At 34.2% G+C, this 15,042-nt stretch overlaps 1 protein-coding gene across 1 annotated transcript; it reads left to right on the top strand.

Moving 5' to 3' along the window:
• Positions 1–7,239: 7,239 nt before the first annotated feature.
• Positions 7,240–7,722, top strand: LOC139848997 (secreted RxLR effector protein 161-like). The gene has a single exon (XM_071838676.1). It carries the CDS (start codon positions 7,240–7,242, stop codon positions 7,720–7,722), a length of 483 nt encoding a protein of 160 aa, XP_071694777.1.
• The last annotated feature ends 7,320 nt before the right edge of the window (positions 7,723–15,042 follow it).

The raw sequence follows: 15,042 nt of genomic DNA on the forward strand, positions 1-15,042 counted from the left end.
AACAATGTCTCCATAAGATAATCATGAAGTATGTAGAGATATTAAAGTTAAGTCATTCTTGAATAAGCAATCACACTTAGTTACTTAGACTAGACCAAATAGACAATTGACTATAATTTCATTGTGAACCATTTTACACTTAATATATTGGAGTATGTTAGTTACTTGAATCCTAACTAGTAAGCACATAGCAAACATATTAATCAAGTTGACAAGTTTATGAGTATTAAGCATATTGACAAGTAGCAAGTAATACTCACATATTGCAAGAGATAGTTATTCTAGGATCAATCATATAGATACTTGTACAACTTATGACTCAAGCTTAAGTGTAATATAACATATTGCTTAATTAATGTGTAAGCACACATTAATGTCCAACACATGCACAAGGGAAGAGGAATCTCTAGTTGGGATTTGGTGACCATCCTAAATGTATCTAAGTGTATTTTAGGATTACAAGTCATTACTTAGTTATACTTGAGAGCATTGTTCCTCATTTAGCCTTAATTAATCACTAAGTCATTTTCAATAGTAATTATTGTTCTAGTGACATTGGCTTAAGTGTGTTGGTACTTGATGATCATATTTAGGATATCTAGATAAGAATTAAGATCACAAGTTGTTGATTAACACTTATGTGTTATGCCTAATCTTGGTTAATTTGTGATTAAGATGTCATTAGGCGTAATTAACCATAATTAGTGTTTTTATGACCAAAACTAAATTGAGTATGGAGAAGGCATCTATTCTAAGCATGTTGAGAAAGGTTTCATGAATTATAGATGTCGGGAACTAGTCAAACTTTATTTGGTCAAAATCGGTAACAGAGAAAACTGCGGCCGCACTGTGGTTGACAGTGGTGGCGACCGTGCAACTTGTTTTCATAAAACTGCATTGCAATTCAGTTTGGGGTTTCACGGTTGACTATGCGGTCGACCGTACCTTGACCGTGTGTTTAGCTGAACTTTTAATTTCATTCTTTAACCTATGTTTGACTTGATCGTTTGCAAGATAAAGTATGGATTAGTGACCTTGCGTGTTTTATGTTAAGATGTCAGTCATCACTTATGCATATGTGTGTGTCATCATCAAAACATATTCTTTGGTTAATCATCATACTTAAGTTTGTCGTTTAGTTCATTAACCAACATTCAACCAACAATCTCTTATGATTGGATGTGGATTGTTTAATATGCATTTTTAGATGTTTGATGAATATTCAGCTGACGAGTTTCCTAGTCGGACTCTGTAGTTCCACGGGTCATTAAACTAAATGACTTTAGCATTTACGTTCACTTAATACTTAAAACATATCATTAAACTGTTTCGTTTAAACAAACTATTGGTTCTACGGGTCATTTCACTAGTACAAAATTATGTCGCTTAATCCAAGTTTTATGAGGAGTATTAAAAATTATTTGTCATATCAACAAGTATTTATCTTTAACTAGTAAAATGACCCGTAAAATCACGGGTTTGTTTAAACGAAATAATTTAATGATATGTTTTAGGTATTAAGTGAATGTAAATGATGAAGTTATTTATTTTAATAACCCGTTTGACTAAGAAACTTGTCGTTGTTTTTATAAATATATAGAGACATGTATTTTCGTATACATATGTAACGTAATTAATTTCGTAAAAAGAATCCATATTTAAATATTAATAATTTAATAACTATAACTATAATTATTATATTAAAAGTAAATAATAATAATAATAAAGTTCGCTCAAAGTTGAGTATTTATATTTTTAATAATAATTATTATTAGTAATAATAAATACCTTTAAATTTTTTTAGAAAATTAAAATTACAATTTAGGAGAGATTAGTATTTTGTTTTATAGAAAATTTCTTATTATTTTTTTAATTAAATGAATATATAATTATGACATCATCATTATAAAAATTAAAGGGTAATTAGCTTAATAATGATATCATCATTTATATAGATTTTATCTATAATACTATAATACAGTTATACTTATAGCTATACTTATTATTCCGTATAATAAGTATAACGGCGAACGTTTAATTTATTAGCGAATTTACCGCCGCTTAGACCATTTGTATCGAGTGTATCAAACGCTTATTGGATCCTAGTTGGAGCAAAAGCAATGCCAAGATGGCTTGTATAGCGGTGCTGGAATCGGAAAATAGGGTGGCGTTTGTTGCAATCCAACGGAGAAGGTAACACATGTTACTTTTAATATTTTAATTTTTTTATTAATTTAACCATATTATTTTTATCATTTTTAATACTTATCCAATTATATTTTAACACATCATCACAATATTTCTAACTCACATCAAAACTAACACCACCAATACTCTACAGCAAAAACCACACATCATAGTCATCAAAAAGTGCACAAAACAACTAACACCAACAACCAACACCAATTACCACTGCAAATGGTGCAAATGGTCTTAGAGCCTAAATTGAACTTCAGACAGGTTTAAAATGTTGGAAAATAGGTTGAAAAAGTGTGTTTTCACCAACTTTGGACACAATTTAATATATGATCAAGTGACGTATATTAATAAGTGGTTAGCGAGTTTTGTAGCCTATAATGAAGGCTTTACAACAAACTAAGATGTGTCCAAAATGAAATAAATGTGAATGAGATATCGAATCTCGAAGTTGGTTATTTGGTACTAAAATTGCAAGTGACACAACTTGTTCCGCATAGGAGTGGGAACAAAGTTGGAAGTCGGTTATAAGAGATTAGCTATAAGTTATGTTAAGTTCTTATGATGTGAGTGGCAAATTTTTGCTACATGTTTTTCTTTTAAAGAAAATAAATAAATAAAAACTTAATATTAATAGCAATCATTTATAAGCCTTAAGTTATGAATTCATTTGGATTCTATTGTGACGTTTGAGCTGGTGCTCATCATGTAACACTTAAATGTTTTAATTGTGTTTTAATGGCTAATATGAATGATCGTGCCTGTTACCTTCTTATAACTATGCTATATAATGATAGCCTTGTCACTTGCAAAAATACACACAACAAAGTATAAACTGAAAACCAAACACACACACGCAAGTACAACGTTTTTCCTTCTCGGTTCAACAAGGTCTCCCCTTCCGAAGAATTTTCAGGTAAGTTTAAGTCCGGCAGTACGCTGCTCTAAACCGGTGTACCCTGGGAACAGATGGAGAATCTGTTTAAGGGAATTGTGTCAAACACAAGCCCGGTTCCATTCTCGTTTCGGTTTGATCGTTTATATTTATGTTTCGTTTATGTGTTGCCATATATTCATAATCGGTTTCGTATACATTTCCTACAACTTAAACAGATTATTATTACGAAACTGACATGACCATGTCAATAATTGAATTCGTATGCTAAATTGGGCGTTTTTACGAAATATTCTATTATAGTATACTGAGATGTTAAGCGAAACTGACATGTTTATATATACAACAAAAATCCTTTTTATATTCTGATATATATAACTTGTTACTCTGCTGTTATTATATAGCGTTTTATATAATTGGCGAGTTATATATGTTGTTATTATTAAGGCTGGGATTTATAATATGTGACTTACATGTAGATCTAAAGTTCGTAATCTACGAATATTTTGATATGATTAAAATCTGCGTTTTATATGTTGCATATATAACGGCGATTTTATAATTCTTATGATTTATACAAACTATGATGTTACATGATTGGTTCTAGCGGTCTGTTTAAATTAATTGAACAGATTCTCGATTTGATTGCTCATATAATTCGATACTATACATGATTTAAGTGGTTGTTGGTTTGTACTAGTATTGTATTAGCATTATATTTAAATTTATATATGGTCATCAAGTTAAGTTGAATTATGTAATGTTTCTTATTTTGTGACTCTTGGTGACTTTATCATAACATTGAGTACTGAGTTGGCATTAGACGAATTATTTAATTTGAGCTGTTATGTTCTCTATGAATACAGTAATACTTGGTCACAATATCCATCATATAATTCGGCAAATGTTGAGAATATTAATATTAATTTGTGGTCTTGTTGTAGCCATTTACTCAATTGTGTTATTAACTTTCGGTTACGACGAATTTTCAGATTTTGGAATGGAATCTCAACCCATGAGCACTCAGCCGATCGTGTCCTCTGCTACTGCTGTTACCATTGCACCGCTTTCTAATGCGGTTGTTTCTCATGCTGAGAAACCTGAGAAGTTCACTGGTGTGAACTTCAAGCGTTGGCAGCAAAAGATGCTCTTTTATCTGACCACGGTGAACCTTGCGAGGTTCTTAACTGAAACCGCTCCTCAAGTTGAAGGGGAACAAGATGCTCAAACTGTGAGCGCAGTTCAGGCTTGGAATCACTCTGATTTCTTGTGCTGCAACTATGTTTTGAATGGCATGGTTGATTCGCTCTATAATGTATATTGCAAAACAAAGGCTGCCAAAGAATTATGAGAGTCTTTAGAACACAAGTACAAGACTGAGGATGCGGGTACCAAGAAATGGGTGGTGGCTAAATTCTTGGAGTTTATGATGATTGACTCAAAGACTGTTATGAGTCAAGTCCAAGAACTGCAAGTCATTATTCACGATATACATGCCGAAGGAATGGTGATTAGTGAAGGATTTCAAGTTGCTGCGATAATTGAGAAATTACCACCAAGTTGGATGGATTTCAAGAATTATCTTAAGCATAAGCGAAAGGAAATGACCCTTGAGAACCTTGTGATCCGTCTTCGAATTGAGGAAGACAACAAAGTTGCTCTTAAAAGGAGCTATGCCCCTAGTTCAGCAAAAGTGAATATTGTTGAACATGGTCAATCCTCACGAGGTAACAAAGGCAAAGGAAAGGCTGAGAAAAAGAACAAGGGGAAAGGGTCTAAGCTTGGACCTAAAGGTGGTGTCGTGAAGAAGAAATTTCAAGGCACGTGCTATAACTGTGACCAACAGGGTCATCGGGCGAGTGAATGCAAGAAGCCCAAGAAAGAGAAATCACACCAAGCAAATACGGTTGAGGATGTTGAAAACCTCGTGGCTATGATTTCTGACCTCACAGTGATGATCTCGGAGGTTAACCTAGTTGCTTCTAATACCAAAGAGTGGTGGATTGATACTGGGGCTACTCGTCATGTCTGTGCTGACAAGAGCCTCTTCAACACCTTCAAGGATGTTACTAGTGGAGATAAGCTCTTCATGGGAAATTCTGCCACTGCTGATTTCAAGGGAGAAGGCAATGTGATTTTGAAGATGACCAATGGGAAGGAACTCACTTTGACAAATGTGTTGTATGTTCCTGAGATTCGTAAGAATCTTGTGTCTGGGTGGTTGTTAAATAAGTTTGGTTTTAAGATTGTGTTTGAGTCTGATAAGGTCGTGTTGATCAAAAATGCTATGTATGTTAGTAAGGGCTATGCCCTTAATGGTTTGTTCAAGCTGAATGTAATGGTTGTTAACAATGAAGCTAATAAAACTGGTACTAGTTCTGCTTACTTGCTTGAGTCTTCTAATGTGTGGCATGGTAGACTTGGTCATGTTAACTATAATTCTATTCGTCGTTTAATTAAATTGAATTGCATACCAATATTCCATATTGACTCAAACCTTAAATGTGAAACGTGTGTTGAAGCCAAACTAACGAGATCATCATTTAAATCGGTTGAACGAAAAACCGAACCCCTTGATTTGATCCACACATATGTGTGTGATTTAATGTCTATTCCAACGAGAAATGGAAACAAATACTTCATTACTTTTATCGATGATAGCACGAAGTATTGTTATGTGTACTTGTTGAAAAGTAAAGATGAAGCAATTGACACGTTTATTGCTTATAAGAACGAAGTTGAGAATCAACTTGAACACAAAATCAAGGTTGTTCGAAGTGATAGAGGTGGTGAATATGTCGCACCATTTGCTGAATTTTGTTCACAAAATGGAATTAGACATGAATTCACTGCACCTTACTCACCTCAGTCAAATGGGACTGCTGAAAGAAAGAATAGAACCTTGAAAGAAATGGTGAATGACATGCTAGTAAGTTCTGGTATAAATCAGAACATGTGGGGGGATGCCATCATATCTGCAAACTATCTTTTAAATAAGATATCCCAAAAGAAAAGAGATGAAACCCCATATGAGTTATGGTGGAAAAGAAAACCATCTTATGAATACCTCAAAGTGTGGGGGTGCCTAGCAAAGGTAGCTGTTCCGTTACCTAAGGCACAAAATATAGGTTCAAAGATTGTTGATTGCATATTTATTGGATATGCTGAACATAGTAGTGCTTATCGCTTCCTCGTGCGTGAATCCAAGATTCCGAACATACACAAAGGTTCGATAATGGAATCAAGAAATGCATCATTCTTTGAAAATGTATTCCCATGCATTACAAAAGAGCATGTGAGATCGTCTAGGATAGACGATGAAGGTGTCCCAGATAAGACATCAAAAGAGCTAGTTCAAGAAGAACTAGAATAATCCGAGGAAGAAGAGCTTGAGCTTAGGCGAAGCAAAAGAGCAAGGACAGAAAAGTCTTTTGGTCCTGATTTCTACACCTACATGGTAGAAAGTGAACCTACAACATTCCGTGAAGCGGTATCTTTCTCGGAAGGTCCTCAATAGAGGGAGGCCATAAAAAGTGAAATAGATTCTATTTTACAAAATCATACCTGTGAGCTAGTGGATCTTCCTCCGGGATGTAAACCACTAGGATATCGATGGATCTTCAAGAAGAAGATGAAGCCTGATGGCACCATTGATAAATACAAGGCAAGGTTGGTGATCAAAGGGTATAGACATCGAGAAGGTCTAGATTACTTTGATACGTATTCACCGGTAACGCGAATAACCTCCATTAGATTAGTACTTGCCATTGCTGCCATTCAAAACTTGGAAGTGCATCAAATGGATGTGAAAACTACTTTTTTAAATGGAAATCTCGAAGAAGAGATTTACATGGAACAACCTGAGGGGTTTATAGCGCCTGGACAAGAAAGGAAAGTATGTAAACTTGTTAAATCCTTATACGGATTAAAACAAGCTCCCAAACAATGGCATCAGAAGTTTGATCATGTCATTCTTGATTCTAGATTTAAGATCAATGAATGTGACAAGTGTGTATATGTGAAAGACACACCAAATGGATATGTCATCTTATGTCTTTATGTAGATGATATGCTCATTGCTGATAGTAATGAGAGAATGATAAAAATCTACAAAAGACATGTTGAAATCAAAGTTTGACATGAAAGACATGGGTTTAACGGATGTGATTTTGGCAGTACAAATCACACGAACTCAAAGTAGACTTGTTTTAATTCAAACCCATTACGTGGATAAGATTCTTGAGAAGTTTAATGCGAATGACTCTAATATAGCTAGATCTCCCATTGACATAAGTCAACATCTAGCTAAGAACAGAGGTGAATCTGTTAACCAATTAGAGTGCTCAAGAATCATTGGCAGCTTAATGTATTTAATGAGTTGTACCCGACCCGACTTAGCATATGCTATAAGCAAGCTAATTAGATACACGAGTAATCCAAGTACATCTCATTGGAAGTGTATCATTAGGTTACTTCGGTACCTAAGATACACTCGAGAATATAGGCTGCATTATAATAGATATCCTGCAGTGATCGAAGGACACTGCGATGCAAATTGGATTTCTGACACAAATGATTCCAGAGCGACAAGTGGGTATGTATTCACACTTGGAGGTGCTGCAATATCGTGAAAATTGTCGAAACAAACGGTTATTGCTAGATCCACGATGGAATCTGAATTCATCACTTTGGATAAAGCGGGTGAAGAGGCAGAATGGCTACGTCAGTTTGTTGAGGATATACCAAGATGGCCCAAGTCGGTGTCGCCATATGTATATATTGTGATAGCCAATCGGCGATGGGTAGAGCTCATAGCACAATGTATAATGGTAAGAATAGACATATAAGACGTAGACATAATACGGTACGACAACTAATCTCTACAGGAATTATCACTGTTGACTATATGGAGTCAAAGGATAATATTGTGGATCCGCTAACAAAAGGCTTAAGTAGAGAGTTAGTTTATAAGTCGTCCATGGGAATGGGACTAAAGCCCTTGAATAAATAAAGTTTATATGAAGGAAAACCTAACTCAGTTGACTTGACTAGAGATCCCAAGATCTGGGTTCAATAGGACAACCCACTTGTATGAACTAGTGAAGACACTGTGGGGGAGTTAATTACTAAACTAGCAACCCCTGCACCTTTCAAAGGGAGTTTACTAATGAAGAGTAGACTTCCTAGTCCATTCCTAAAAGTGACTAGTACGAGGTTAAGTCTTAGGCTTTTAATGATTCAACTGAGATAACCATGCGTGGTTAATCAGTAGCCATTCGGTGGTGAATCACCTATGTGAGATAGAAGTGGGGTTGCTTCAAAGGGTATTGTTGGGACACAATACCTGATAAGCTCTCACAGAACCAGGCAACTGTTTCATGACCATAATGAACACGACTTTGAGGACTTGATTTTGTCAAGGAGAGTCTTTTGTTAAGCGTATTGTCGCCTACACAAACGGCAGACAAGTTCAAAGACATCGCCGTCTACTCAGAGCTAGTAGACTAAGTGTGTTTCATAAGCGAAGGTTCAAAGGGTAACACCTACCTATCGTATGCAAGATTCGACTGTTGAAACTTCATTGGAACATTGTTGTTTCTGAGATCGATCTCCATTCATGTGGGGGATTGTTGGAAAATAGGTTGAAAAAGTGTGCTTTCACCAACTTTGGACACAATTTAATATATGATCAAGTGACGTATATTAATAAGTGGTTAGCGAGTTTTGTAGCCTATAATGAAGGCTTTACAACAAACTAAGATGTGTCCAAAATGAAATAAATGTGAATGAGATATCGAATCTCGAAGTTGGTTGTTTGGTACTAAAATTGCAAGTGACACAACTTGTTCCTCATAGGAGTGGAACAACGTTGGAGGTCGGTTATAAGAGATTAGCTATAAGTTATGTTAAGTTCTTATGATGTGAGTGGCAAATTTTTGCTACATGTTTTTCTTTTAAAGAAAAGAAAAAAAAAACTTAATATTAATAGCAATCATTTATAAGCCTTAAGTTATGAATTCATTTGAATTCTATTGTGACGTTTGAGCTGGTGCTCATCATGTAACACTTAAATGTTTTAATTGTGTTTTAATGGCTAATATGAATGATCATGCCTGTTACTCTTATAACTATGCTATGTAATGATAGCCTTGTCACTTGCAAAAATACACACAACAAAGTATAAACTGAAAACCAAACACACACATACAAGTACAACGTTTTTCCTTCTCGGTTCAACAAGGTCTCCCCTTCCGACGAATTTTCAGGCAAGTTTAAGTCCGGCAGTACGCTGCTCTAAACCGGTGTACCCTGGAACAGACGGAGAATCTGTTTAAGTGAATTGTGTCAAACACAAGCCCGGTTCCATTCTCGTTTCGGTTTGATCGTTTATATTTCTGTTTCGTTTATGTGTTGCCATATATTCATAATCGGTTTCGTATACATTTCCTACATAAAACTCATGGAAATTTGACCCTACCATTTTCATGGAGTCTCACACTTATTTTAACTTACTTATTGGCCGGAGGTCCATTCGAAAGCAATCTCTCTATTCATAGAACATTGAGAGAGATGACTTTCTCTATTCTTGGGGTGTTTAACTCTGTGTAGAGAAATGACTTCTATTTATGACTTCTATTTATTCTAGAATAGGAGAAGAATTTGTGTGAGTGTGAGAGTCTGGCATTGTTTTAAGTATGTGTGGCAAAACAGAGAAAATCATGTTTGAAGATGTTAAAGTAGTTTGTTTCATTCTACTTAGGTGTGTGTGACTTTTTATTTGATTACCGTAGGTTATAGTTTTGAATTGTTGCTTGTAACATGCTTGAACAAAGAATTTGTAATTACCGGATTAGACGACTTTGAAGGTTTAAATCCGGGAATATGTAATTATGACTTCATTGTCATATTTGTCTTCTTCGACTATCTTCAGATTTAAAAGGTAACACCGATGTATTTGTACTAATATCTTTCATAGCATTGGCTAAGAAGCTTAGTATTGCTCTTGGTAAGTTTCTCAATCAAACTTATATAGCATACATTCACTTTGTAATTATTGTATGGACTGAAACTTCCATTATGCTTCTTTAACATAGCATGTAGCTCTACATTAACTGAAGATCGCGTCATCTAAACCTGGATCTGTTTGTATGGAATAACATATGCCTAAATGGTTGTGGATCCCCACTTTCAGGAAGGGGCTAGGGTTAATGGTCTGGTAATGAACTATGACTCAAGTCAAATTGAAGGCAATTATTAGAGTCAAATGTATACATTAAAATTCCATGGTTGTGTTTTATAATAATGCACAATTTAACAAATACGAAGTATACTGTGTTGGTTTAAGGTCTAACGTTAATACTCAAATGTTTTTCTATGTTTTGATGATGACAATTACCTTGAGTGATTGACAGGAATGATTAAAGTAAAAAAGGCAAGTTCATAAACCTACATTTTCTCTAGTAAACGACCAAAACGCTCAACATATAAATCAAAACGTGTCTTTTTACAAAAGAAGCATACATACGGACAACACCACAGTTTAACCACAGGATCGACCGTTTAAGCTCTATACTCATGTTCCTTAGTCTAAACAGATTCTGGAATGTACGATCAATATCATGGTTGTGCCGTGGATCGGTCATAGTTTTCCCTGATCAAAATATACTTTTCGTATTTAATGATCACCTACGGTTCGACACTATCAATGGTTAAAACTTCACCTAATCTATATTATACGAGTTTCCAAATGATAATTAACCAGGTTCAATAGTTTTCATATTGGAACATAATTATCACCATTAGTCATCATATAACTTAAAACTAATCATCACAAACGCAGAAGTGTTTGATGACTTTTACACTTATAAAATCTATCTAGACATTTTAAGAATGGTCATCAAGTTCCGACTGGGAGAAGCTCCTTATACATGGGTTGCACATTAATGTACAGTTACACAATTATGTGTTTAGATATGATTAGTGGTTATGTGCTTAGATATTAATCCAATGTGATTAGTTAATATGTCTAGTTAGATGTTACAAGTATACGTGCCTAAATGAATATGTATCCTAAGATCAAACCATATGGAATTACACTCATTTTAAGATATGGTTTTATAACTTGTAACAATCTTGAATTATGTCCTCATTAAGATCATACTATCACAAGTAAATGTATTAGATATAAGCATGATGAACCAAGATAAGAGCATGTCGCACCCCAAATCTCGATGTATTTTATTTTATTAAATTTCATGAAAGTTTAAGTTGTCTATGTAGTCGTTTCACGCAATGTTACAGTTTTGGGCATAACTTGCTCATCCGGACTCCGTTTTGGGTGATTCAAAAGCCCAGGCGTTAGTCTCTTAATGGGCTACGATTCTATGTTATTAGTTTTTAGAGATTGAGCCCAACTCAATAGTTACTAGGTTGAAAATCGACCAGCTATAAATTATGGGTTGTTTTTGTAAATGGTATGAGAATGGGAGGGCTTAAATTGTCAAAAAAACATGAGAGGTTTAATTGGAGCTGATTTGTGAAGATCTAGAGCAGATTTCTAGATCATTTTCATCACCATTATCTCACTAGAAACACACACACACACACACATGAGTTTTAGAGAGAGAGGTCAAGGAAAAAGGGAAGAAACGAGGGTTTTGAGTATTTCTCTTTACCAAATTCATTACTAGAAGAAGTAGAGATTATATGGAACTCATTTTTCATGTTTTTCAAGGTATAAATCTGCCCTAAAGTTGTTTGTTTCAAGTTTATGGGTTAGTAAACTATAATTTACAAGTTAAATTGATAGTTTTCACATGTTTCGAAGTCATGCAAACTATGAATACGAATTTTATGTCAAGAAATCTTTGAATATAGGTTAAAAGCTCAAGTTTGATTAAAAGATATGTTTAAGATGTATATAGATGGTTTATTGATTAATAGAAAGTGAGTTTTTGTATGAAATATGATGATGCACACCAAGTGTTCGATAAATTGCCAAAGTGATAATGAAATGATAATTGAACTAGTTAAAGAAGGATTTTGTAATGTTAAAATATTAAAATGATTGAACATGTTGTTAATGGTAAAAACAATTAGCTAATGCACATGAGGTATTTGTGTTAATGTCACAATGAAAGTAGAAGTATGATTTTGAAGTTAGTTAATAAATAAGTGTTGGTTAACTAATATTTATGATGAATTTAAGTTGTTAAGTGAAAGAAGTATCAAAGGATTAACTTTTATGAGTTAAAGTGTATGTATGTTTAATTGTTTATGAATGATTTATGGAATAACGATATTTTGATAGGTGTTAGTCGGGTACAAGAGATCAAGGTAGCTAGTACATCGACGCAAGGTGAGTTTCATAGGTAGATTCATTTTCTAACTAATGTGTTAATTATATGTTCGATATTATGATGTGTTGTTAGTTAGAATCACGAATATTATTTGTTGAATGGAACACGCGTTTTGATTTATGGTAAATCAATAAGGTAGAAAATTAGTGAAGCAAATTTTGTTTGTTTAAGTATGATTGTGAAATAAATAAAGATAGGCTTCTCAACAAGATAAGAATTTAACGTGATACGTGTTTCAATTATGTTGTAATATTGTCTATTTTATGATTTAAGTGATGAATATGGTAGACGATATTTTGTTGTCGATGTGTTGTGTATACTAATCAAATTTGAAGATGTTGAAAAAGTCTTTAAAGGATTGAGAAAGGAAAGAGAACCGGTTGTAATAATGTATTACGAGACCATGATAGACTAAACGCCGAAGTAGTTTCAAGAGGACATACCGATTAAGGAGACCAAAAGAGGTATGTGGTCGGGTATTACCTAATACGATGCACATAAATGAATAAGCGAGGTAAGTTTTACATGAATGTTGATACTTGAATTAATGTATCGTTTTATACGTGTATTACTTTATGGGATTTATTATTTAATATGTCTTAGATTGATGTGGTACATCATGTCATGAGGCATGAGAATGGTCAAGGATTAACAATCACCGCTAGATATATTAGCTACCAAGAAGACGGGTTACGAAGGATAATTATTTCTATTTATAGTGTGCCAAGTTTATGGACACTTATTCTTAACTCTCTATGTTACTCACTAAGCATTGAGCTTACCCATATTCATTGTTGTTATGTATGTAGGTACTTGAAAAGCGGCAAGAGAGTATAAAGTGGATTTGCACGAAAGTATTGGGTCAAGTGAAGAAAACGGATCTCGCACGTTCCCAAAGGTATATAGCAAGTGTCGGGGAAGTAGCGGTTTTGCAAGAAAGAAAAGTAAGGGGCTAGTTCGAGTAAGTTAACGTAATTAAGTCTTGCATTTATGATTATTATCATTATTATTATTTGAATGTGTCACTTTTGACTATGCGGCAAGTGATTATAGATTTCCAAGTGTGAGCATAAGTATCTAAGTATGTAAGTCTCTAATTGAGTCATGCTTGAAAAATTGCATGTATTGACACCTTGAGTTTATGTTAGCTAAATGTTTTAGATTAAACCGAGTGGTCAAAGAATTTGTATAAAAGTGATGAAGGATTTAAGTAAGTTCAAAATAAGGTTATGATCAATCATGAAATAAGATGTGTCAACTTATAAAATTGTTGAAAGGATTATTAGTGATTTTAATGTTATTAAGTTGAAATGGGTTAAGATTGACATATAAGATGAAATGGGTCAAGATTGACATATAAGGTGAAATGGGTCGAGTTTGACTACTTGTTTAAGTTTGTGTAAAAGGGGTCTTTCATGACCAAGATATATCTTGCGATTGTATATGAATGATTATAAATGGAAAGTTAACAGGACGAAAAGGGTTGCGAATCACCAGATATGACACGGTGTGCCAAAAGGGTGGCACGGCGTGCCACTTGAACTTGTTTTTCACCGATCCTGAACTGTAACGGCGTGCCACTTGACCTTTGATTTGATCAGACCTGGTTTGGCACGGCGAGCCAAGTGTAGAAAAAAAAAATTGTCGTTTTATGGTACGAGTTTTAGGACGTTTCAGACCATATGAAATTATATGCCTAAAACATTTAAAATTACGGTTTTATTTACGTGTATTAATCTTGATCTATGTGCTTACTTGAATATTTGATTTAGTGATTAGAAATACCTAGAAATAAACAAAACTGTATGCGTTTACACACTAGTAAAGAACATAACTCTACTTAATGTTTAAATGTCTCACATACTTGCTAACTTACTCATACTTGCTTTAGTACATCTATGCCATGTTGACTATTTGGTTGACTTATAAAAGCATGTTTACATGATAAGTACTGATGTGGCGTGGATATACCATACATCACTCCCTAAATTTATACAAGATTCAAATATCACAAAAAGCACGCATAATCTATCGAGCACTTAAAACCCGGTTGCTATAGTACTTAATGCAAATATTCTTATCAAATTCGTCCCCAGAGAGCGGTGTAGATTATGTATTTGAAACTAATAATTATCCTAGGGTTTTTGTTTGATTGGGGGGGGGGGGGGGGGGGTTTGCGAGAGATTTTGACTAATCAACTAACTTTGCAATAAACAAACTAAAACTTAACAAGTAACAAGTAATTAAGAAATGAGAATTAATCAATATGATGGAGAGTGTTCACTTATCTAATCCTCTTTATGCTTAGATGGCCATTGTTTTCCCCAAATTGTTATCACTTAAGTTGTTTGAACTAGTAGATATTCTTAATCCAATTTTACCTTGCTAATTCACATAAGCTTAGTAACACAAGATCAAGCAATGTATGAGTTGATTATTGAGATTATGCCCGAGTTAAAATCACTTAAAACCCTTTAACCATCAAAGTCACCTAAGATAGTCAAACACCACTATGATGAACAAAGGTCAATTGAAAACCAACTTAGTCTAGAAACACAATCACTTGAATTTCCTATTCTAGCTGTCTAGATC

The sequence above is a fragment of the Rutidosis leptorrhynchoides genome, chromosome 5 (genome assembly GCF_046630445.1).
Source record: "Rutidosis leptorrhynchoides isolate AG116_Rl617_1_P2 chromosome 5, CSIRO_AGI_Rlap_v1, whole genome shotgun sequence".
NCBI classification, from domain to species: Eukaryota; Viridiplantae; Streptophyta; class Magnoliopsida; order Asterales; family Asteraceae; genus Rutidosis; species Rutidosis leptorrhynchoides.